The 24230-nt window shown below is 42.2% G+C and overlaps 1 protein-coding gene across 1 annotated transcript in view; it reads right to left on the reverse strand.

The window, feature by feature from the left end:
* Nucleotides 1–23964, reverse strand: part of NCAPG (non-SMC condensin I complex subunit G) — a 56693-nt gene extending 32729 nt beyond the window's left edge. Inside the window, exons 1-7 of the mRNA XM_077477728.1 lie at nucleotides 23702–23964; nucleotides 16515–16718; nucleotides 9521–9749; nucleotides 6200–6345; nucleotides 4477–4561; nucleotides 2572–2764; nucleotides 319–468 (exon numbers count right to left, since the gene is read on the reverse strand). Of these exons, the coding sequence (XP_077333854.1) occupies nucleotides 319–468; nucleotides 2572–2764; nucleotides 4477–4561; nucleotides 6200–6345; nucleotides 9521–9749; nucleotides 16515–16718; nucleotides 23702–23812 (1118 nt within the window). The 5' untranslated portion in view covers nucleotides 23813–23964. The remainder of the gene's footprint in view (nucleotides 1–318; nucleotides 469–2571; nucleotides 2765–4476; nucleotides 4562–6199; nucleotides 6346–9520; nucleotides 9750–16514; nucleotides 16719–23701) is intronic.
* Between the last annotated feature and the right edge of the window lie 266 nt (nucleotides 23965–24230).

Genomic DNA, 24230 nt, shown 5'->3' on the forward strand with positions numbered 1-24230 from the left:
GAACACTCCTTACAGTGCCCCGTGGTGTAAACACTGCTGCACCTGATGTGTACTTCATCTAGTGGCCAAAATATGGTATTTCAGATAAGTACACTGCATTTAGGCCACTAGATGGAGTAGACGATAAAAGGAAGTCATAGTATTAGAGAAAATACAGGGAACAATCCTACAGCTTGGACAAATGCTTGTGAACATTAATCTAACAGATGTTTATAAAAAAATAAAAAATAAAAAAAAGAAGACGACCCTCAAGTGTGATTTCTGCATAAAAATAGAAATTATATTAATGTTTCAGTTACTTCAATAGGACATGATTACCTTAGCAGATACTCCGCATACACAGCTGGCTCTGGTAAAATTTGCTCTAGTGCAGCCTCACCTTCAACACCTTTGGATTTAACAAACTCACTAAGTGCTTTCCAATACAAAACATTTTCTGGAGTCAAAGCATCCAGCGGGATGAGTTTCCTAAAGAAAGAAAAAAATATATTGTCTGTATCTGCATTCAAACTACAAAAATGCTGTTGCTATGCAACTTCATATCTCACTATATGCGACACAGTACATGGTCTTTGTGCCTTGGGGGAACTGAAAGCCAGAAGCACTGATTGAGTTAATTTACAAAAACAATGGTGATAAGTTGCCTTTGCTGATCTACTTATGAAAATGCTATTTGCCTGGCTGTCGTACTGATTCAATCCCTTCAAAGCCCACGGAGTCTTTAACCCAGAGCAAGAAGTATCTAGATAATAAGTCTAGACCATTGATGGCGAACCTTGGCACCCCAGATGTTTTGGAACTACATTTCCCATAATGCTCATGCACTCTGCAGTGTAGTTGAGCATCATGAGAAATGTAGTTCCAAAACATCTGGGGTGCCAAGGTTCGTCATCAATGGGCTAGACTGTATTTGCTGCATACTCTAGTAAATGGACATGTATCCTTGTTGTAGACCAATCGATACAAACTGTATACGCCAAAAACTTAAAATATCAGTTTTGGGCAAAAAAGTTTCCTTTAAAATGAAAATGGACAATGGGTGCATGTAATTAAACTACTATATGCATATTCATTAAAAAAAAAAAAAATCTAATATGTAGTTTTAAGGAATTTATTGTGGTTTAGTTTACATTTTCTTTGTACATTTCTAAAATAAAATTGAAACAACATGTCAAATGACAGACTAAACTATTTCAAGCTCCTAAAACAGCACCTCGGTAAGTCCATTGCTCTGGGTGGAGGTCTCAGGAGCTCATCTAGCTCAGTATGTATAGCAAAAATCAAAAAATGTGGCTGCACTCCAGGGTTTCCCTTCATTTCGTGTCGTGTGAACTCATCAGGAAGTGAGAAATCATTTTCAATGTGAGGGAAATATCCTCTTAAGACAGTTGTCACATGAAGGACTGTCCTGATTGGAAGATTTCTCTTCTATTAGTATTCTGATGGCAACAAAAACCTGAGGGTGGTTCTAACCCGTCATCACCATCTAAAACAAAACAAAAAAAAAAAAACAAAAAAAAAAAAAAAAAGGAAGAAGAAGTTTTGCTTAAAGAGGGATTCCACCTAAAAAAAAAAAAAAAAAAAAATATTAAAAGCCAGCAGCTATAAATACTACAGCTGACGACTTTTAATAAATGGACACTCACCTGTCCTGGGTTCCAGCGATGCCGGCAGCCAAGGCCGATCGATCGCTCGGCCCTCGGCTGCTGCCGTCACCATTCTAGGTGAGGGAATCAGGAAGTGAAGCGAATCGGCTTCACTTCCCGGTTCCCTACTGCGCGAGTCGCGCAGCGCAATAGGAATTGTCCGCGCTGTCACTGGGACCCGTGTGTGTTCCAGCAGACAGCGCGGCAGGACAGGAAATGACATAGACTCCCACGGGAGTCTATGCCCGGAAGTGGGTGTAAATACCTGTCTTTGACAGGTATCTCCACCCCCCTCCCCCCTGTAAGGTGCCAATTGTGACACCGGAGGGGGGAGGGTTCCGATCAGCGGAAGTTCCACTTTAGGGTGGAACCCCGCTTTAAAGCGGAGTTCCACCCAAAAATGGAACTTCCGCTTTAAGCACTCCTCACCCCCCTTGCATGCCACATTTGGCATATTTTGTTTGGGGGGGGGGGGGGGGGGGGGGGAGGGCTTCGTTAGGAGGGTGACTTCCTGTCCCACTTCCTTTTTCCACCCAGAAACCGCCAAGGTGACTTCTCCTTTTGCCTTAGGCGGCCCCACCCTCTAGGCGATCTGCTGGGACACGCGAAAGGTTCCAGGAGAGGGCCTATCCACTCAGGGAGAGCGCAGTGTGACTCACACATGCACCGTGCCTGCCTGGCTGTGAAGCCAAAAGCCGTCACGGCCGGGAGGCAGAGTGACAATGGAGGCGCCAGCAGAGAGGATTGACACCACGTTCGACCGCATCGCTGGACCATGGAACAGGTAAGTGTCTGTTTATTAAATGTCAGCAACTACACGTTTTGTAGCTACTGACTTTTAATAAGCCTGGAACTCCACTAAGTTATAAACCGCACAAAAGCTTCCTAGCCAAGTTCTAAATGGAGAAGACATAAATTCATCTACCTTTTATCAATATTTTCGCACTTCTCCACAAGCTCATTAGGAGATGACAGAGAAAACATTGCATTGAGTGCAGAGACTGCAACTTCTGGAGAATTTTCCACATCCAGACGATGAAGAAGCTCCAAGATGTTCCCCTCTGTGTATTTCAACCAGGACTGCAGCAGCTTCTTCTGCATGATTCCTTTCACTGCCTCTGTGACGAGAGACATGGATGGTGACAAACCAAGTGATTAACCACTTAAGGACCGAGTCTTTTTTTTAGATGTGTTTACAAGTTAAAAACAACTTTATTTGCTAGAAAATTACTTAGAACCCCCAAAACATACATTTTTTTCCTAACACCGTAGAGAATAAAATGGCGGTCGCTGCAAAACTTTGTCACACTGTATTTGCGCAGGGGTCTTACAAGTGCACTTTTTTGGGGGAAAAAAATACACTTTTTTTGAATAAAAAAAAATTAAAAAAAAACATTAAAGTTAGCCCAATTTTTTTATATTGTGAAAGATAAAATGTTACGCCGAGTCATGTCATGCTTCAAGGGAGAGAAAGGTAATTTGGGGGTTCTGGAAATGTGAGGGGAGCTGTACAAGTTAACCTCCTTATACCAATTCACAGACCAGAATACCAAAAAAGAAATGTTGGACTATACCGGTACTAAATTTGATACATAAAAATCTGAAAATATAAAGTAGAATTTCGTATAAATTTTAATACAAAAAATAGAGAAAATTTACACAACAAAAAGAAAAAAAAATGTATTGCACGAAGAAATATCATGTTAAAAGCTAGTACATGATATTTCTTCGTGCAATACATTTATTTTTCTTTTTGTTGTGTAAATTTTCTCTATTTTTTGTATTAAAATTTATACGAAATTCTACTTTATATTTTCTGATTTTTATGTATCAAATTTAGTACCGGTATAGTCCAACATTTCTTTTTTGGTATTCTGGTCTGTGAATTGGTATAAGGAGGTTAACTTGTACAGCTCCCCTCCCATTTCCAGAACCCCCAAATTACCTTTCTCTCCCTTGAATTACTACTGGATGATAGTACACCTTGTATTAACAGTTATCTTTTGTATTGAGGCTATACTTCACAATTTCCTCATGTCATGCTTCAAAATTGCACCCGCTCATGGAATGGCGACAAACTTTTACCCTTAAAAATTTCCATAGGCAACGTTTAAAAAAATTCTACAGGTTGCAAGTTTTGATTTACAGAGGTCTAGGGCTAGAATTATTGCTCTACCGATCACGGCAATACCTCACATGTGAGGTTTGAACACAGTTTTCATATGCGGGTGCTACTCACGTATGCGTTCGCTTCTGCACGCGAGCTCGGCGGGACGCGTTTAAATTTTTTTATTCTTATTCATTTTACCTTTTAATTTTTATATTGTTTTAAAAAACACAAAACAAAATTGTGTCACTTTTATTCATATTGCAAGGAATGTAAACATCCCTTGTAATAGAAAAAAGCATGACAGGACCTCTTAAATATGAGATCTGGAGTCAAAAAGACCTCACATCTCATATTTACAATAAAATAAAAGTCATTTAAAATAAAAAATTAAAAAAATAAAATAAAATGTCCCTTTAAGAGCCATGGGTGGATGTGACGTTTTGACACCACTTCCACTCTGCAGTGTCATGGAGATGGGTGGGGGCCATCTTCCCTTCACTAGTCTCCATGCACAGCCAGTGGGGACCGGATCCTCCACTGCTGACGGCTCCGGTAAGAGGTGGAGGGCACCGGAGTACGGTGGGAGAGGGCCCTCTTCCACTGCAGAGACCACTTATCTTGTAGCTGACCGCCGGTTTTACTCAGGAGTTACCAAAATAGACATAAAAAATAAATAAAGTTTCACAGTATTCGTTAGAAAGTATGCAGTGGAATGCTCACCTGATCTGTCATTAAGTCCTTGTTGCAAAAGCTTAACTCTCTGGGCAATGCTAAGTGCTCTTAAGTGAACTTTATCAGCCAAAACCTTTAAATAGAGAGAGAGAGAAAGATCAAACACCTTTAAAAAGCTACAGCCATAAGATGTTAATATGGCACCCTTTAATTCACAAATCCTAAGACTCTAGTAGCCAATGTGCCTTAAAGTGTTTGTTAACGCAACATAACTTACTGCCAGCCCCTCTATTATAGACAGGCATACCACACCAAGTCTTTTCTAAAAACGAGGATTGTAAATACCTATTTGGGGAGATCTTCAGGCCGTTCACGTGACTCTGGCCCGCTTTACAGCTCCAATACATGGCTTCTGCAGCAGTGGCTGAGATCTCATCATGTGACCACTCAGGCCCTCCCGCAGAAGCCCTATCTGAGATTTAAAGCAGCTGTAAGTCACATGACCAGCCTGAAGATAGTTCTAAAAATGTATATCCTTCTACAGTGTGTAGTTGCTACAATCTTAAAGCACCAAGCACTCCGTCTCATTTCTCTTTACATTCTACATGAGTCACTTCCAAAAAGGCGATGTTGACACCAGACAATCTCAGGAAACAGCCGTACAACCATCCCTTCCCTCTCCATTACAGCAGTTCCCTTCATATTTCCATCTCAGGAGCAAGAAAGAAATAGTGGCTATATTCCTGCACACAGCGCGACCATGGAGAACAGGCCACCATCTAGCCTAACAGCAATTCAGATCACAGCAGCAAAATCAAAAGAATTTAGAGGAATGAGCAAGAGAACATTTTAATTCAAAGGAGAATTATGGCCAAACCTTTTGTGGCTATTCCCTGCCTGCCTGCACACACGCCTGCACACACACACACACACACACACCATAAGAGGTGGTGAAATGCATTACTGCGCAATGCATGGTTTACTTTTTGTTGTACCCTTAACAAGGATACAATGGGCACTTTGTTTAAATATATGCACAGCAGAATGCTGCGGTGAGTTGTGCTGCATTAAACATTAGGGATCGTCCGATATCGTCTTTTTGGTGCCGATACCGATATTTCAGCTACCTTTCAGGCCGATTGTTTTTTTTACACTGCCCTTTTACGTTTTTTTTTTTTATCACTGTTATTGCTGTCACAAGGAATGTAAAAATTCCTTGTGACAGTAATAGGCAGTGACAGGTACTCTTTATGGAAGGGCGGTCTATAAGACCCCAAACCCCTCCTCTGCACTTGAAAGTATTCAAAACATGAAGATCTGAGTTTAATACTTTCTATTTTTTTAAACTGGCGCCTTTAAGATGCCAGTAATGACATGCCGGCTGGTAGGTCGGACATCCCGGTGGGACGGGAGAGGCCAGGCAAGCGGCTGCAGGACCAGGGTGATGCAGCTGCATGCACCACCCTGGTAAAACCCCTTGATGCAATACTGGTAATGTTTATGACCGATGCTTCCAAAAAAGTGAATATCGCCCGCACCAATAATCAGTCGATCCCCATTAAACATGCAGCATGTGTGCATTTTTACAAAATGCACCACAGTCCACCTCAGTGCTTTGGTGTGCTGTGAACAGGGCACACACTGAAAATAACTTTACTATGTGCCCCTTTGCCTTGAGCCTGTGTTGATCTATGCAGAAATCGTGTGATCGAGCCCTTTTATTTTCCAAATTGCTCGATTATCTATAAATAGTCTCATTAACAAAACGTACCTCATAGGCAAGTTTCCTCACTTGTTCCTTAACGTCCATAGTACGCCCAACAATTTTTGGCAAGGTACTGGCAGAGGGTGCAATGCAGGATAGCACTGCTCTTCTTACTTCTGCATTCAAATCATTTTCCAGCAACTGCATATATGCTATGGAGAAAAAACTAAGCATATTTTATTTTTATAATAAAAATATTCAAAGCCCACAAAACAAGACCAGATGTCAGCTCTCCTATCATACACAATTAGAACCACTATAAAACACAAGGGGGCATTAGCAAGAAAAACAAACACAAACATGTTACAAAGTAAACAAGATTTGAGGTCACGCTGTGTGCTAAATACCCATTCACTATTAGCACACTGGACATGTTTCTATCTCTTTTAGACTCCTTTCCTACTGGCAGCAGTGTTTTGGCAGAAATAAATGGCTCTGGTGCTCCTGGCCCCTCCCTCCTGCTAAGCGCCCCCACAGCAAGCAGCTTAACACTTCAGACAAGGAGCCGTGGCTCGGACGAGCCCCCTCATTGGCCCACTGACTGACAGCTGGCTCACTGAATAACAGCAGCCAGAGTCAATGGCACGCACAGTGTGTCTCAGCCAATCATAAGGGAGAGTCTCAGAGAGCCAAACCTCTCATGCAACATCACTGGATCGAGATGAGGCTCAAGTAAGTATTGGGGGGCTGCTTCACACAGAAGGTTTTTCATCTTCATGCATATGCATTAACTACTTGCCGACCAGCCGTCGTGTATTTACCTCAGCAATGTGACATTGCCTGAAACTATGTACCTGTATGTCATCTCTTTCAATGGCCACTAGATGGCACGATCGTGCCGCGATTGGCTAGCGGGGATGTAAACCGGCAGGGGCAGAATAGCTATCTGACTATGTAAACAAGGCAGTTCGCCATTATGTAAGGCGACAAGATGGAGATTGTGTGTTCCTGCTAAGCAGGAACCCGGATCTGTTTTCCCCCAATCAGTGCAACCTCCCCTACCCACAGTTAGTAGGCACCCCCTATGAACATTTAACCCTTTGATCACCTATTAACCCCTTCTCTGCCAGTATCAGTGCAGCGACTGCATTTTTTTAAGCATTGCTCACTGTATTCAAACGTGTCAGCTGTCTCTGATTTGGCTGCCGCAATCCCGGCAGAAAAAAAATAAACATGATGATTGCCGCCATTGCTAGTTTAATTAGGCACATAAAAGAAAATGGTTAGAATTGCACTCACAAACATATGAGGAGTAACCAGCAGAGCAGAGTGTGGCTGGGTGTAAAACAGTGCAGATTCTATGCTGCTGTCAGTAGAGCTGAGCGCGCTGCTGCACAGAGGGGGAAAGGGAGACGCTTATGAGGTTGACTTGAGCCATAACCCTGCCCCCCCCCCCCCCAAAAGAAAATCATAACATGAATAATATTACAAGTATAAAATCACTAGGTGCTTCGGACAAAGAAGCTCCATTGCAGAGTGGCAATACGACAATGCAAGTTCACTGCTATATTTTGTCTATATAAGCGTCCAGGAGATTCAAGAGACAAAATACCATTTCAGATACATCAATCTACACGTAGTCTAACTTCCTAAGTAAATATACTTATAAAAGACTGTATAGGTGACGGATTGCAAGTACCAGACTGAGCCACTTATGGAGCCCTTACCTTTTGAAATTTGGCAGGGCAATCCCTAATGTTATATATAGATATACAGCATGGAAGAGATATAAAGTGAAGGTAGTGCTGCGCTATGAGCATAGATACTGTGCGCAATAAAGTGAAAGGTGCTCAATGAAAGGGGCAATGTTCAAAAGGTCAATATACATCTCCAATCGACGGCAGTATAAAAACCATGTCGCATGCCCTGCGATTTCTTTGGATAAAATAGAAGCGCATCAATAAGACAATAAAAGTATATCAAACACTCAAATGATTCTTTACAGAACAGTGATAGGAAATAAAACCATATGGTGTGCAAATGCAGTAAAAAAAAAAAAAAACAGTTCTCAAAAAGGTGGTGCACTACCACTAGCCAGCGGCGCATTGCGAGGGGAATATCTCCTAAACCGTACAGGTTTAGGAGATTTTTTTTTACCTACAGGTAAGCCTTACTATAGGCTTTCCTGTAGGGAAGTCATTTTTATGACTATACAACCACATTTGGTAGCGCAGGAATATCATTGTATTATATGAAGAAATGGATATGTTAACCACTTAAGTACCGCCTCACGCCGATATACGTCAACAGCACTCGAGACCTGGTCCTGAGCTCCGTGACCGTGGCCACAGGACCCGATCGCCGCCGGTGTCCCACGATCGGGTCACAGAGCTGAAGAACGGGGAGAGGTAAGTGTAAACAAACCTCTCCCCATGCTTCCTAGTAAGCCTGTCACTGATTGTCTGTACCCTATCACAGGGAAAGACGATCAGTGATGTCACACGCCAAGCCACACCCCCTACAGAAAAAAAAAAAACCTCAACTCTTACACTGCCCTGCCCCCTAGTGGTTAACCCCTTCACTGCCAGTGACATTTTTAATCGCACTGATCTCTGTATTAATGCAAATGGTCTCAAAATTGTCTGACGTGTCAGCCATTATGTCGCATGCCACAAAAAAAAAAAAAAAATAAAAAAATATAAAAAAAAAACGCTGATAGGAGCCATTACTAGTAAAAAAAAAAAAATATATATATATAATAATATTATTAATAAAATGCCATAAAACTATCCCCTATTTTGTAGACGCTAGAACTTTTGCGCAAAGCTTATTGAGATTTTTTTTTACCAAAAATATGTAGAAGAATACGTATCTGCCTAAACTGAGGAAAAAAGTTTTTTATATATTTTTACCACCAAAAGAAAGCTCTATTTGTAGGGAAAAAAGGACGCCAAGTCGCACGACTGCACAATTGTCAGTTAAAACGATGCAGTGCCGAATCGCAAAAAGGGGCCTGGTCCTTTAGCTGGAAAATGGTCCAGGGCTTAAGTGGTTAAGCTATTCTGATCAGCAAACACTTCTACAAATCTGTTTGTGTTTAAAAGTGGAGATTAATCAGCTCCACTGTCTCCTTGTGGTAGATTTAAGGATTTGAGAATGTAAAACACAAAAATGTGAACATTCACTTCAATTATCCAATAAGAAGAAAAGAAAAACCTAGGGTTTTTTTTTTTTAATTTCATCTGCACACGATTGGACAATTGAAGTGAATAATCACACAATTTGTGTGAACATTTTCAGTTTCTTTAGTAGATAAGTCTCTGTATGCATTACATAATACAGACTATAAGCCTGTAGGATATCAGTGTCACAGGAATAAATGCTCACCATTAGTTACAGGACAGCTATCATCACTTGGGTCCTGGAGCCTGGCCAGCGCCAGAACTGCCTGAATCCGCACATTGGGTACTCGGTCAGTCACTCGGATGAGCATGGCATCATGGATCTTATCGAACAAGTCATCATCAATTTGAGCATTTTCAGGTAAATTTACCAGTAGTTTATAAATAAGTTGGCAAACCCTGAACCGCACTGCCATGCTATTGGCCACATGGGACTGAAACAGAAAAAAGATAAATACTGGTAAGTGTCCTTGAAACATTTAACAATGAACTCATCAACAAAAATGTTTTTTTTTTCTTCCTTTAAATATAGTTTAAGATGTCAGCACCATCTAGTGTTCACAACATTCCACACATGCTATAAACCATGGATTAAGGAGAACACATCTAGCACACAGAATGAACGGATGAAAAAAAAACAAAAAAAAAAAAAACATACAAAATCTCAAAACAATTTTCCTGAATAAGGCCTAAACCCATGAATTAAACTATCAGAGGATGAACATTTTGAAGCAGAGTACAAGAGATCAGATTTTAACAGTAGAAAGTGAATTCTTTGAACAATACAGCTGGGTAGAGCTGCAGGATTTTGGCTAAAATGAGAATCACAATTTTTTTGATTAGAATAAATATGACGATTCTCTCAGCGTAACATTTTTCACATTATACAAAAAAAAATTGGGCTAAAAACTTTACCCTTTTTTTTTGTTATTTAATTCATTAACCACCTCAATACCGGACACTTTACACCCCCTTCCTGCCCAGGCCATTTTTCTGCTTTCAGAGCTGTCACACTTTGAATGACAATTGCGCGGTCATGCTACACTGTAACCATGTGAAATTTTTATAATTTTCTTCACACAAATAGAGTTTTCTTTTGGTGTTATTTCACTTCACTTGGAAAAAATAAGACCGAAAATTTAAAATAAAAAGGGTTCTTAGTTTCTAGCAGTAAATTTTGTAATTAAGTCATTTTTCTCCTTCACTGATGAGCAGCAAGTGATAGCTAGCACTGACTGGCATCACCATTTATTTATTTATTTATTTTTTAAGTCAGCAGCTACAAATACTGCAGCTGCTGACTTTTAAAATATGTACACTTACCCGTCCAGTGTGCCCGTAATGTTGGCACCCAAAGCCAATCCCTTGATCGGCTGCTGCCAGCACCATCTTCGGTGTGGGAATCAGGAAGTGAAGCATCCAGGTTTCTTTTGACAAAGCTTAAAGTGGTTGTAAACCCTTACAACCAACTTTGACCTACAGGTAAGACTAGATTAAGGCTTACCTGTAGGTCCAAGAAATATCTCCTAAACCTACACGGTTTAGGAGATATTTACCCGAAGACAGCCACCGCTGTCTACGGCGCATGCGCCGTAGACATCGGCGCGCAGGTGCACTGGGCAGACCGCAGATCGCTGCGTAATGCCGCGAGTGTCGGCTCCCGTGCGCATGCGCGGGAGTGGCGTAATCGCGGCTCCGGCGAATCACAGCGCCAGAGCAGCGAGACCCGGAAGTCACTCTGGGATACATGGCAGCGGCAAAGAGGAAGACGGAGGACCGCTTCGGGGGCTTAGTTCTCAGGTAAGTTATTCATAATGAACTAGTATGCTATGCATACTAGCTCATTATGCCTTTGCCTTACAGGGTGTGTTCCCCCCCCCCCCCCCCCCTTTACTTCCTCTTTAACTGAACAATCTGAAATTATAATGCGATTGGCTACCATGCACAGCTGCACCACATTTTGCACTCTTCCGTTTTATTAAAAACCCCATAGTGCTTTGAAGAGATATAACAAAATACTGCAAATATATGTGCCCAGCTCAAATTTTTCTTCATCGGGTTTACATAGACTTTAAGTGGTTAAACTGACCTCTTTTACAGACCGAAGGTCATTCCTTTGCTCTAAAACAGGGGGCTTAAACTGGCGGTCCTCCAGCTGTTGCAAAACGACAAGTCCCATGAGGCATTGCAAGGCTGACTCCCACAGGCATAGGCATGATGGGACTTGTAGTTTTAGAACAGCTGGAGGCCCACCAGTTTAAGACCTCATTCTCACAGGGCGGATCCACTCAGCAGAGTCTGCCAGCTCAGCAGGAGATCTCTCTCCGTTGATCTCCGCTGAGCTGGCGGATGACAGGTCTGTCTTTACTCACTGAGTGGGGAGGGGCCTGTCAGAGCGCGTTGATTCCTATGGAGGGATCGGATAAAAACGCACAGCATGTACTATAGGACGGATGCGAACATAATCGCCATACGTCTGATTTTAGCGGATCGGATGTCAGCGGACATGGTCACCGCTGACATCGGTTGCTCCAAAGACCTCAATGGAGCGTCCATTCAAGTCCGCAAAAAAAAAAAAAAAAAAAAAAAAAAAAGCTGTGTGAAATGGGTCTAAGAACCCTGCTCTAAAAAGAACTAAATGATACTTTGTTCATCTCCCAGTGCCGACAATGTTTTGATAAACTGCCAGTTTTTTTGCTACAGCTGTCAGCAGAGAACAAATCTGCACTGAAAATCGGGTAAATGCTGTATTAATATCATGAGGTGGGGTTGAATCAAGATCGCAATTTGTTTAACTATTAATCATGCAGCTCTACAGCTGGGTAATGAAACTTGTCATATTCACAGTTTAGACATCGGCTCAAAGAAAAAGTGCACTCTTTCTTCACATTTTGGGACACTGAAGAAGCATGCTAAGTTTCTATTGGATGGCAAAGTCCTCTAAAAACATTCACAATATAGACACATGGAGTTAGAGCAAACAAGGTAATCTTCTCCATTTCTTTATCTGTGTAATCTTCCTAGAATAAGTCCTTTGTAGTAGTCCTTGTCGCTCTTCTAAAAAGCAATCTGTGGTGGATCGTTTTTCAGAGGGAGGTTGACAGATGAGCGGCAATATGTTCCCTACTCAGTTCCTGTTTTAATGCTAAAAAGGCACTGCATTGCACGTGGTTGCCTGGCAGTTTTGGCAAGGCCCCATTTACTTAACCACTTCCCGACCAGCGCACGCCGATGTACGTCAGCAGAATGGCACGGGCAGGCATATTGGCGTACAGGTACGTCCAATCTTTAATGCCGCCCTGCCATCGCAAGCGTGGCGCGCTGGTCGGGACCCCCACAAGTCCGGTCGCGGGTCACGCGGACTCGATCACCGCGGGCATACCCGCGATAGTCTCACGGGGCGGCTGAATGAGGAAATGCCGTTGTAAACAGCATTTCCCCGTTCTGCCTAGCAACTAGTGACGCTGATCTCTGCTCCATGTGATTGGAGCAGAGATCAGTGTTCACTAAATTAAAGCCCAGCCCCCAACAGTTAGTAACACACCCCTAGGAACACTTAACCCCTACACTGCCACCCACTGGTTAACCCCTTCACTGCCAGTGTCATTTACACAGGAATCACTGCATTTATATAGCAGCGATTGCTGTATAAATGACAATGGTCCCAAAAATGTGTAAAAAATGTCCGATGTGTCCACCATAATGTTGCAGTCACAAAAAAAAAAAAAAAAAAAACAATAATAATATAATAAAAATGCCATAAAACTATCCCCTATTTTGTAAACACTAACTTTTGCGCAAACCAATCAATAAACTCTTATTGCGATTTTTTTAATCAAAAATATGTAGAAGAATACGCATCGGCCTAAAATGAGGGAAATTTTTTATTTTTTTTTTTATATATATTATTTTTGTGGGATATTTATTATAACAAAAAAGTAAAAAATAATGCGTTTTTTTTTCAAAATTGTCGCTCTATTTTTGTTTATAGCGCAAAAAATAAAAACCGCAGGAGTGATCAAATACCACCAAAAGAAAGTTCTATTTGTGGGTTAAAAAAAAAAAAAAAAAAAAAAAAAAAAGGACGTCAATTTTGTTTGGGAGCCAGGTCGCATGGCCGCGCAATTGTCAGTTAAAGCGGCGCAGTGCCGAATCACAAAAAGTGGTCTGGTCTTTGACCAGGAAAATGGTCCGGGGCTGAAGTGGTTAAACCGGTTTGTTTAACCACTTGACTTCTGGAAGATTTAACTTAAGGATCAACAATATCATTTTTTCGGTGCCGATACCAATATTTTGCCCACCTCTCCTGCCGATATTTTTTACATTGACTTTTTTTTTTTTACACTCATTTTAATTCAAATTCTTTTTTGTTTTTTAATCGCTGTCACAAGGAATGTAAACATCCCTTGTGACAGTAACAGGCATGTTCTAAAGAACGGTACTGCATGTATCACCCTGGTAAAACCCCTTGAAGCAATAGCAGCTTCAAGGGGCTTCAGCTTCAATAGCAGTTTTTTCACCAATACTTAAAAAAAAAAAAAAAAGTGAATATCAGCCTAATTTAACTCCCTGCCCTTAGATTGCGATACGGCAATGCTTTACTTTGACAATTGCGTGGTTATGCAATTCTGTACAAAAGCATTTTTAGAATTACCACAAATAGACCTCTTTTGGTGGCATTTGATCACCACGGCACTTTATTTTTTGAAAAAATAAAACACAAAATTAATACTTTCTGCTATAAAACATAGCATAAATAAATATATTTACATTTTTTTTGGTAAAAATAAAATCCCAATAAGGGTTTAATTGATTGTTGTACAAAATTCATAGAGCCTACAAACTATGGGATACTTTTATGTATTTGATACTAGTAATAGCAGCGATGAGCAACCTTTAGTGGGACTGCAATATTAAGGCAGACATTCTGACACTTTGTGGGAACCAGTGACACAAATATAGTGATCAGTGCTAAAAATATGCACTGTCACTGTACTAATGACACTGGCTGGGTAGGGGGTTAACATCAGGGGCGATCAAAGGGTTAACTGTGTGCTGTGGCTGTGTGTGTGTGCTCGTGTGTTCTGGCATTTCTGGGTAGAGTGTGCACATGCTTCTTTAGGTGAGAGGTCGCAGGGTAGTAAAGCCATCTGTTTTATCAGCGCGTGGTCACCAAAGTGAATGAGTCGTACCTCCAGACTGGCTGGCAGGAAAAAGGGGAGTGTACGCACTATTTTCAGTATTGCTAGCATTGAAGGTGTAATTTTTCTTTAATCCAAGGTCTGATGCATAAAATGTCCAGACAAGGCTTGCAGGATTGATAGACTTTTTTTTAACCACTTACTGGCTGGGACAATTTTGTAATTTTTCAAATACATGGTAAAATCTGCATTTTTAATTATAAATTTAGAACTCCCAAACATTTTCTGAAAGCAGAGACCCTGGAGAATAAAATGGTGGTTGTTGCAATTTCTTTTTTTACGTCACATGATATTTGCACAGCTGTTGATCAAATAAAAAGTTTCAGGAAAAATAATAATAAACAAAAACACACCTAAATTAATTTCAGTGCATACAAACAAAAAATACCCAATTTTTGGTCAAATATAAAATATGATGTTGTAAATACATACCAAACACGTCAAGATGGCGCCAAACTGCGGTCCCTAAAATCTCCACAGGTGGAGCTTAAAATGTTTTTACAGGATACCAGTTAGAGTTAAACGTGAGCTCAGGTGCTAGAATTCTTGCTCCCTCTGACATTCACATGCATTTACATAGACTTATGGGACACATGTGCACGTTTACATTTGAGAGGGCTTTACAATGCTTTAATTTATTTATTTATTTTTAAACACTTTGTTTTAAGCTTTTTTCTTCTACAGGTTTTCCATTGCTTTTTGATGTTTGGCCTCGGACATAATCTGATACATTGCAGGATTCTTCATGACTTTTTATTCTTTCTCATCTGAAAGAGGAGCTCTCTCAGCTAAGCACACCCTTCTTCCAGGTATTGATCGCTGGCCACTTTCATTGGCCAGAACGATGGGACATCACTCCTGCGCATATATAAAAGTGCAGTCAGCTTCGGCAATGCCAAATTTCTACAGAGAGCGGCTCACTGTACAGGGTGGACAGGCAGGTACGTTTAAAGGAGATTGTAAAGCGATTTTTGTGTCCATTAAAATAAATGTTATATTTACCTGCTCTGTGCAGTGGTTTTGCACATAGCAGCACAGATTCTCCTCTTCTTGGGTCCCACACCGGCTCTCCTGGCTCCTCCCTCCTGTCAGGTGCCCCCGCAGAAGCAGTGTTCATTCACAGGCAAAGCTGTGACCTGGCCCCTGCCCCCTTCATCTCTGGATTGGTTCACTGGCTGTGATTGACAGCAGCGGGAGCCAGTGGCTCGCTTTACTTCCTCAAGGGCCAAGTTGGACGACCCCCAAGTGGCCTAGTAGACATATACAATGAATGCACCAGTCAAATTACTCTGTATAGCTACTGGGCACAGACACAATCAAGGTCACACATGATGCATTAGTCACTTAAGTGTCTTCTATAGATTAATTGCTGAGAATTCATGGGAAAGAAAGCATTAGGTAACTGGATACCCAAAAACAGCAGTACTTGGCTAGAGCAACTTCAGTGGATAGTGTATCACCTTTTAATTTTAGGAGCCAAGTAATTCGTGCAAAACAAAGAAAAAAAAAAAAAAAAAAAAAAGGTAAAAACAGACTAGCTACAGCCTGATTCATGCAAACACGATACTAAAGTAAGGAAACGACTGCTAAAAAATAAAGATAGTTTCCCTATATAAGAGCTACCATATGGTCAGTGAGTAGATCTCATGTAATATCAAGCGGAAACTATATATTGCTGCATGTTTATAAAGTAAATGTTATAAGAGGCAGCACAGCGGCTTAGAGGTTATCACTACAGCATTGAAGCACTGGGGGTTCTCTGTTCAAATCCCAACCAAGTCACTATATGCATGGCGCTTGCATGTACTCTGTTTTTATAGGAGTCGTACGTGTCTCCGGTTTCCTCCAACACTCCAAAGACTTGCTAGCAGGTTGATTAGTTACTGTCTAAACTTCAATTCTAGATCATGAGCTCCTTGAGGACAGGGACTGATGTGAACAGAGCTGGGTAAATTGCTGGAGCTAAACAAACAATACTTTTTCAACACATTATCTTACCTGAAGAAGGAAATTAAATAAATAATTGACCGGGGAGTTTTCTTCATCCATCTTATCTTCCTCATCGTTAGAGTTGTGAAAAGAAGTTACGAACTTTGCCACAAAATCCATAACTCTTTCCACAGCGGGCTCCCTCCTGTAAACTATCAAGGGATATTTCAGGTAGTGAACGAATTCTTCCAGAAATATGGTTTTCTCTTCAATCTGTAAAATGTCAATGGTAACATGGTATTATTTTCAAATAGCTCTAATGGTGACAGCAGAAATATACTTATACATGTATATATGATTTTGTACACCTCATAAAAAGGGTGTTCTCAGTAAGCCCTCTGTTTTTCCCCACAATTTGCATGTTTAAAGTCAATCTAAAGCCCTATTTAAGTTTTGAAAAGAATCCTGGTCAGGGTTTTATTTGGGCCAGTGTCCATTCCAAGAGATCCATTCTCTCCATTTGTACCGGAAACAGGCAGAGGCTGCAGCATTGGGAACATGTACTGTAAGACACCCCACCATGAACTGATCCTTTAGGGCCCAGTTTGCACTCCGGATATGGTCCGGATGAGTTTTTGCTTGCAGTTCACACTGCACGCAGTTTCGGTGCGTTTTTGATACATTTTGCGGTGTTCCAATTAGGGATGCACGGATACCTTTTTTTTTTTTTTTTTTACAATGCGTACAAGAACCGATACTCAACTTCAGCTGTCAGCAATGGTACAAAGCATTGAAAAATTACTTACAAATTAAATACTTTTTTTTAAATTTAGCACTTTTTCAACGTGAAATGTGTAAATATTCCCTAACAAAGCAAACAAAAATAAAGTTGTTTATCGTTTATAAAATAGACATGAAGAAAAAAAAAAAAAAAAAAAAAAAAAAGCAGGAAAAAAATAATTAAATGGGAGGAGAATAGGGAGTTAACCCCCCCGGCGGTATTCCAAAGTCTGGCTCGGGGTGGAATTTCAGAACCAAAAGCGGTAACCTCAGCCAGACTCGGGATCGCATCGCAGGATCCAGGAAGAGCTTACTTACCTTGTCCCCTGGATCCAGCGATCCAGATCGGTTAGTCCTCCGCTTGATTCATCACGGAGCCGGGTTCCGTTCCCTGCGAGCACGGGGACAGAGAACGGCGCCAAATTCTTACAGATTACATTGCTGTATGAAATTATTTCACATCCCTTTTGTCCAGGGCTCGACAAAACCCGGGCGCCAGGTCGCATTTGCGACTAGAATTAGCGACCTGGCGCAGCACAGCTGGGGTATCCTGTCTCCGTGGACCCCCCCCGCCGGCCGGTAATTGAGCCCCCGGCTTTGAGGCCTTCTGTGATCCTATGGTTTCTTCTGGAATCTGGCGCCCTCTTGTGGTGGCCGTTGAAATTACAACCAGCAATGCTAATGGAGCTTCCCCTGCCTGCCTATCTCCTTCCCTCAGAACCCCTAAACAAAATATATATATATATATATATATATAACACCCTAGAGAGTAAAATGGTTTTCGTTGCAATACTGTCTGTCACAACGTATTTGCACAGCGGACTTACAAGCACACTTTTTTGGGGGAAAATAATTTATTTAATTTAAAAAAAAATAAGACAACAGTAAAGTTAGCCCAATTTTTTTTTTATATTGTGAAAGATAATTTTACGCCGAGAAAATGTCATGTCATGCTTCAAAATTGTGCCCGCTCATGGAATGGCAACAAACTTTTACCCTTTAAAATCTCCATAGGCTAAGTTTAAAAAATTCTACAGATTGCACGTTTTAAGTTACAGAGGAGGTCTAGGGCTAGAATTATTGCTCTCACTCTACCGATCGCAGTGATACCTCACATGTGTGGTTTGAACACCGCTTTCATATATGCGTTCGCTTCTGCACGCAAGCTTGGTGGACAGGGCGAGTTTAAAAAAAAAATTTTTTTTTCTTATTTTAACTAGGGGTGCACCGAATGGGTTTTTTGGTGCCGAAACCGATACCGAAAATGAAAAATACACTAGGCCGAAAACCGAAACCGATACCGAAACAGCACCGATACCGAAAATGACTGTTTTTAAAAAATATTTTCATACAGCAGATGGTCAGAGACTGGGGACATATTACAGGAGGTGGTCAGAGACTGCAGGCATGGTACAGGAGATGGTCCGAGACTGCAGGCATGGTACAGGAGATGGTCCGAGACTGCAGGCATGGTACAGGAGATGGTCCGAGACTGCAGGCATGGTACAGGAGATGGTCCGAGACTGCAGGCATGGTACAGGAGATGGTCTGAGACTGCAGGCATGGTACAGGAGATGGTCTGAGACTGCAGGCATGGTACAGGAGATGGTCTGAGACTGCAGGCATGGTACAGGAGATGGTCTGAGACTGCAGGCATGGTACAGGAGATGGTCTGAGACTGCAGGCATGGTACAGGAGATCAAAGCAGCCTCACCAGTTCCCCTCAGATGCAGCCTGCCTGATAAAAATACATGCACAGTGTTTTACATGTATTCCAATGGCTTTAGTTCACACCATGCAGTCAGTTTCCGGTGCAGAAACTGACTGCATGGTGTGAACTAGAGCCATTGGAATACATGGAAAACACTGTGCATGCATTTTGTGCAAAAAAAAAAAAAAAAGCACACGGAACTGCATCTGATGTGAACTGGCCCCCCAAGCAAGCTACCTGGTTCCGTTCCAACAGACTTCTATTGGGAATACTCATATCGTTACCTCTACTAGCAATAACTTAACCCTTCCCCATTCTATCACATGGTGATAAAAACCTAGCTGGGTCAAAATCAAGATTATTTTTTTTTTTTTTATATGGCAAATAAAGGGAGTACCAGCCTTTGTCCTGTGAGCTAGTTTATATAGCATAGCTACATTCACACAAGTGGCCAGAGGTAGATAGTTTCAGACTTGTACTTTATTTTAATTTTTTTGGGCCAGTTTGATATATGCAGTAAGCAGCATGTTGCATCAAGTACCAATGTGGTCTCTGTAATCAATATGATTAGTTCTATTACTTTGTCCTAAAAAGGGATGATTAAGGCACACTGCCACCAAATATGTATTAAGGATCCAATGTAACACATGCATCTCCGCTTACCCATGCCCGGATCAGAGCGGTGATCTCCGTGTGTCACGGAGCTGTGCATTGAATTTCCCAGGCGGATGCAGTAACAATGTCCCGCCTCCTGTAATATCGTCACGCTGATTCAATGTCCCGCCATTGGATCAGTGTACCGTCTGTCACAGGAGGCGGGACATTGTTACTGCAGCCGCCCGGGAAATTCAATGCACAGCTCCGTGACACACGGAGATGACCGCACTGTCGGGCGGGAGGAAAGGAGGAGGGGGGATGGAGGACGAGCCAGGAAAACACCCGTGCAATGGGCGGCACCAGGGGGCGGAGCCCCGCACAGGCCCCGCCCCCATTTTCGGCCCCATTATCGGCAAGATTTTCCTTTCGGCATTTTGCCGAAAACACCATTTTCGGCCGATATGTTTCGGCGGCCGAAATTTCGGTGCATCCCTAATTTTAACATTTATTTTTTTCACTGTTCTTTATAAAAAAAAAAAAAAAAAAAAGTGTGTCACTTTTATTCCTATTACAAGGAATGTAAAAATCCCTTGTAATAGAAAAAAGCATGACAGGTACTCTTGTATATGAGATCTGGGGTCAGAGAGACCTCACATCTCATATTTACACTAAAATGCAATTTAAAAAAAATTTGTCATTTGAAAAAAATAAAATGTCCCTCTAAGAGCTATGGGCAATGACTTGGAGACAGGTGGGGGGCTGGGGGCGCTATCTTCCCCTCACTCTCCATGTCAGGCCAGGGACAGGTCCAGGTTGCCATCACGGACCTGGCTCCTAACTTTTTTAGCTGGCTCCTAGATTCCAAGCAAAATTTGTCAACCCCTGCTTTTGTCCCTAGTGGTCTGCCCAGTGTCCTGCATGTAGTTTTATATTATAAATACTGTTCTTTCTGCCTGGAAACTGGAGATTTTCCATAGCAACCAAAAAAACTGTCCCTTTACATCAAAAGTGGTTTTAGACCAGCTAGAAAACAGCGATAATTAGAATCACTTGCAGAATTGATAGATAGTGATTTATGGGGAGATCCGTCATCAAACACTGAAAGTAATGACAGCAACAATTCTGCAACTGAGCAAATTTCAGTGTTTTTGATTACATTACTGAATAATTATGTTATTATTTGGTATAGTTATTATAATTTACGATTTCATTTTTCAAACTTTATCATATCCGGGATGTCTACTAGACTCTGGTTTGGACAGACAAGCGAGTTATTCCTAAGAATTACAGGCCTACAATATAAAACACCAAATTTCCATTCAAAATAATTGTACCGCTTTCAGCACCTAAAATCTGACATAATCACACCGCCAGGGAGGTTAATTAAGACTGGTTAGAGTAAATTTTTTTTTTTTTTTAAGGGGTTAAACTGAGGATCATTTGTTCATCTTTTTGATCTGCAGATGAAGAAATATACAAAAAGAAACAATGTGAAATGGGGACTTAATGCCCCCCCCCCCGATGCATTGGAAAAGGCGGCATTGTTTTGGGTGTGTGAAAGCGCATAGACAGCACCATGCTGTTCCATCCAGCTGCGTTTTTAAACCACTTGCCTACTGGGCATTTTTACCCCCCTTCCTGCCCAGGGCAATCAGCACTGTCTCATTTTGAGTGACAATAACTCAAGTCATGTTACACTGCACCCAAATGAAATTGTTATTTTTTTCCACACAAATAGAGCTTTCCTTCGGTGGTATTTAAATCACCACTGGGTTTTTTATTTTTTGCTAAACAAATGGAAAAAGACAGAACATTTTGAAAAAAATTAACACCCTTTTTCATAGTTTGTTATAAAATTTTGCAAACAGGTCATTTTTCTCCTTCACTGATGTGCGCTGATGTGGAAGCACTGATGGGACAGCACCGATAATCAGGACACATGTCCCTTTTAGAGAAGCCAGTTATCGGCTCTCTTCTCATGCTGTCAGCATGAAGAAAGGAGTCCCGATAACCAGCATCTATTTACATCCATGAACAGCTGTGATCGGACACAGTTGATCTTGTGGTAAAGAGCAGCTGATTGGCTCTTTACCGCAATATGTGATCAGCATACTCGATAGGACACTACAATCACAGAGCGCGCCATCATAGGACGGTGTCCCAGAACTAGCCAGCCACGCTTTAGCCATCATTCGGCTATAGCGCGGTCGGCAAGTGGTTAAAAAAAGTGTCAGGAATTTTGTTTCCCCCGCAGGAACAGCAACCCATACAAATGAACAGCCTGCTGTGCCCACGCAAAAACACGAGCAGCACCACCTTGCCTTAGTCCGCTTTCACACCTTCGCATTCTGGGAACGTGCACAGAAATGCGTTACTGCGCACGCTCTCTAAATCACTCAAAATGCCTATTGCTCAGCTATTACTTCTTAACCACTTGCCTCCCACCGTCAAATGACAGCTGGGCAGTGCGGTCCTCGTTCTGATTGGATATCATATGATGGCTTCCCAGAACGACCGGCGTAGCAGGGCGATCGCGGCTGAGCTGCTGGGACATGGCGCGACCCCGATCTGTAACCATGTGATCGGCTGTGTCCAATCACAGCCGGTCACATGTAAACAGAGATGCCAGTAATCAGCGCTCCATGCCTCACACTGACAGAGTATGAGAGGAGAGCCAATTAGCGGCATCTCCTCACAGGGGACGGCTAGATATGTAATCAGGGCACTGATCATCAGTGCCTTGACTATAATTAAGTGCCCACAATAAGTGGCCATTAGTGATGCCAGTCAGTGTTGCCCAATGCCACCCATCAGTGCGGAATATTCACGCCTCCTCATCAGCGCCCATCAGTGAAGAAGAAATATTACCTATTTACAAAATTGACTGACAAAAAAAAAAAAAAAAACGGGAAAAAAAAAAAAAATAAATAAATAAAACACCCACACAACTTTTTTCTTTTTTTGGGAAAATACATAAAAACCCAGCAGTGATTAAATACCACCAAAAGAAAGCTCCATTTGTGTGAAGAAATGATAACAATTTCACATGCTTACAGTGTAGCATGACGGCGCAGTTGTCATTCAAAGTGTGACAGCGCTGAAAGCTGAAAATTGGCCTGGGCAGGAAGGGGGTGAAAATGTCCAATACTGAGGTGGTTAAAGGCACAACAGAGCCAGGAGACGTGCATTTGGCTGCACACCAAAACGCACATTACAAAACCGCAATAGGCTCGCGGGCAAAAATAAAGAGGTGCCGGTGTTCTGCCGAGAACTGTCCCCCCATCAGATAGTGTCTGCTCAGTACTGTGCAGACGCAGCATTTGCGCAGTACGGAGGACAAGGAGATGCCAAAAGTCTCTGAAGATGAATGGCGCCTGCGCACTTAATAGAACCTAATGCTCTAAGGCCAGGTTCAAGCCCTGCCATCCAAGTGGGCACAGAAGATGTAAAACAGCACTTAGTAACAGGGTCGTTCGCCACGCTTTGGGCACGGCTCCGCTACGCATATTTTTATTCTAACTCTATGTCCACTTGGATGGTGGGGCTTGAACCTGGACTTAGGACAGAAGGTACTATTAAAGAGGAAGTAAACCCTGATGGGTTTACTTCCTCTTTCATTCCCTGCAAAGGCAAAGCATAATGGAATACGATGCATCGCATAGTAGCCCATTATGTGTCACTTACCTGACACAGGAGCCAGCGATGTCACCGCTGTCCCCTGTAGTCCGGAGCCTCCATCTTCTCAGTGGGTCTCGCTGCTCCGCCGCTGTCATTCGGCGAAGCCGCAATGACATCACTCCCGCGCATGCGCACGGGAGTCGCCACTCGTGGCATGTCGCCGTTGACCGCGGCAAATATCTCCTAAACCGTGTAGGTTTAGGAGATATTTCTTGGACCTACAGGTAAGCCTTAATCTAGGCTTACCTGTAGGTCAAAGTGGTTTGTAAGGGTTTACAACCACTTTAAGTGCGCAGGCGCCGTTCGTTTTGGGAGACTTTCAGCGTCTCCGTTGTCCTCCATACTGGCGGACACTATCCGATGGGGGACAGTATTCCACAAGACACTGGAGCTACTTAGTGAATGGGCTCCCTATGGTGTCACACAGATGTGAAGGGGGCATTCATCAGACACTAATGATAAACCCAGGGTGAGCCCCCCTCCTCCTCACCTGGTCATAAGTGGTCCTGAGCCCGGTGACCAGCTTGGCGAGGTTCTGGTGCGGCTTCTGAGCCAAGTCAAAGGCTTCTTTAATCTGAAATCCTTTCTTCTCCACAGTCATTGTGATGACGTCTCCTCTCTGGCGGTCCCTAAATATAATATACGGCAGTATTCCGTCTCCGAGAAGTCTGACACCCTCCGCTTTCACACACTCTACTCCCGAACAGTTAGACGCGCTCCCGCCCGCTTTCAAAATCTGCTCCTGCGCACTACAGGAAGAAAACGTGCATCATGTGACTCAAGAACGCGCCTCACGCTATCAAAACATGCCAAGCGTGCGCGCTCAGGGAAAGTAAACTTTGCGCAAGCGCTGTCCTGAATTAGCTTACCCGGAAGTCGGGGTGTTGAGAGATGATGGGTAGAGATGTGATGTCAAAACAAAGTACTTGACTCATGTGTAGAGCAAACAGCAACCTGGGCGACACAAAATAATTACCCAATACAAATAAATTCATAAAAAAATTGTTGCATTTGGTTCT

Source organism: Lithobates pipiens, unplaced genomic scaffold (assembly GCF_037356315.1).
Source record: "Lithobates pipiens isolate NorthernLeopardFrog02 unplaced genomic scaffold, aLitPip1_a1.2 Scaffold_13, whole genome shotgun sequence".
NCBI lineage: Eukaryota > Metazoa > Chordata > Amphibia > Anura > Ranidae > Lithobates > Lithobates pipiens.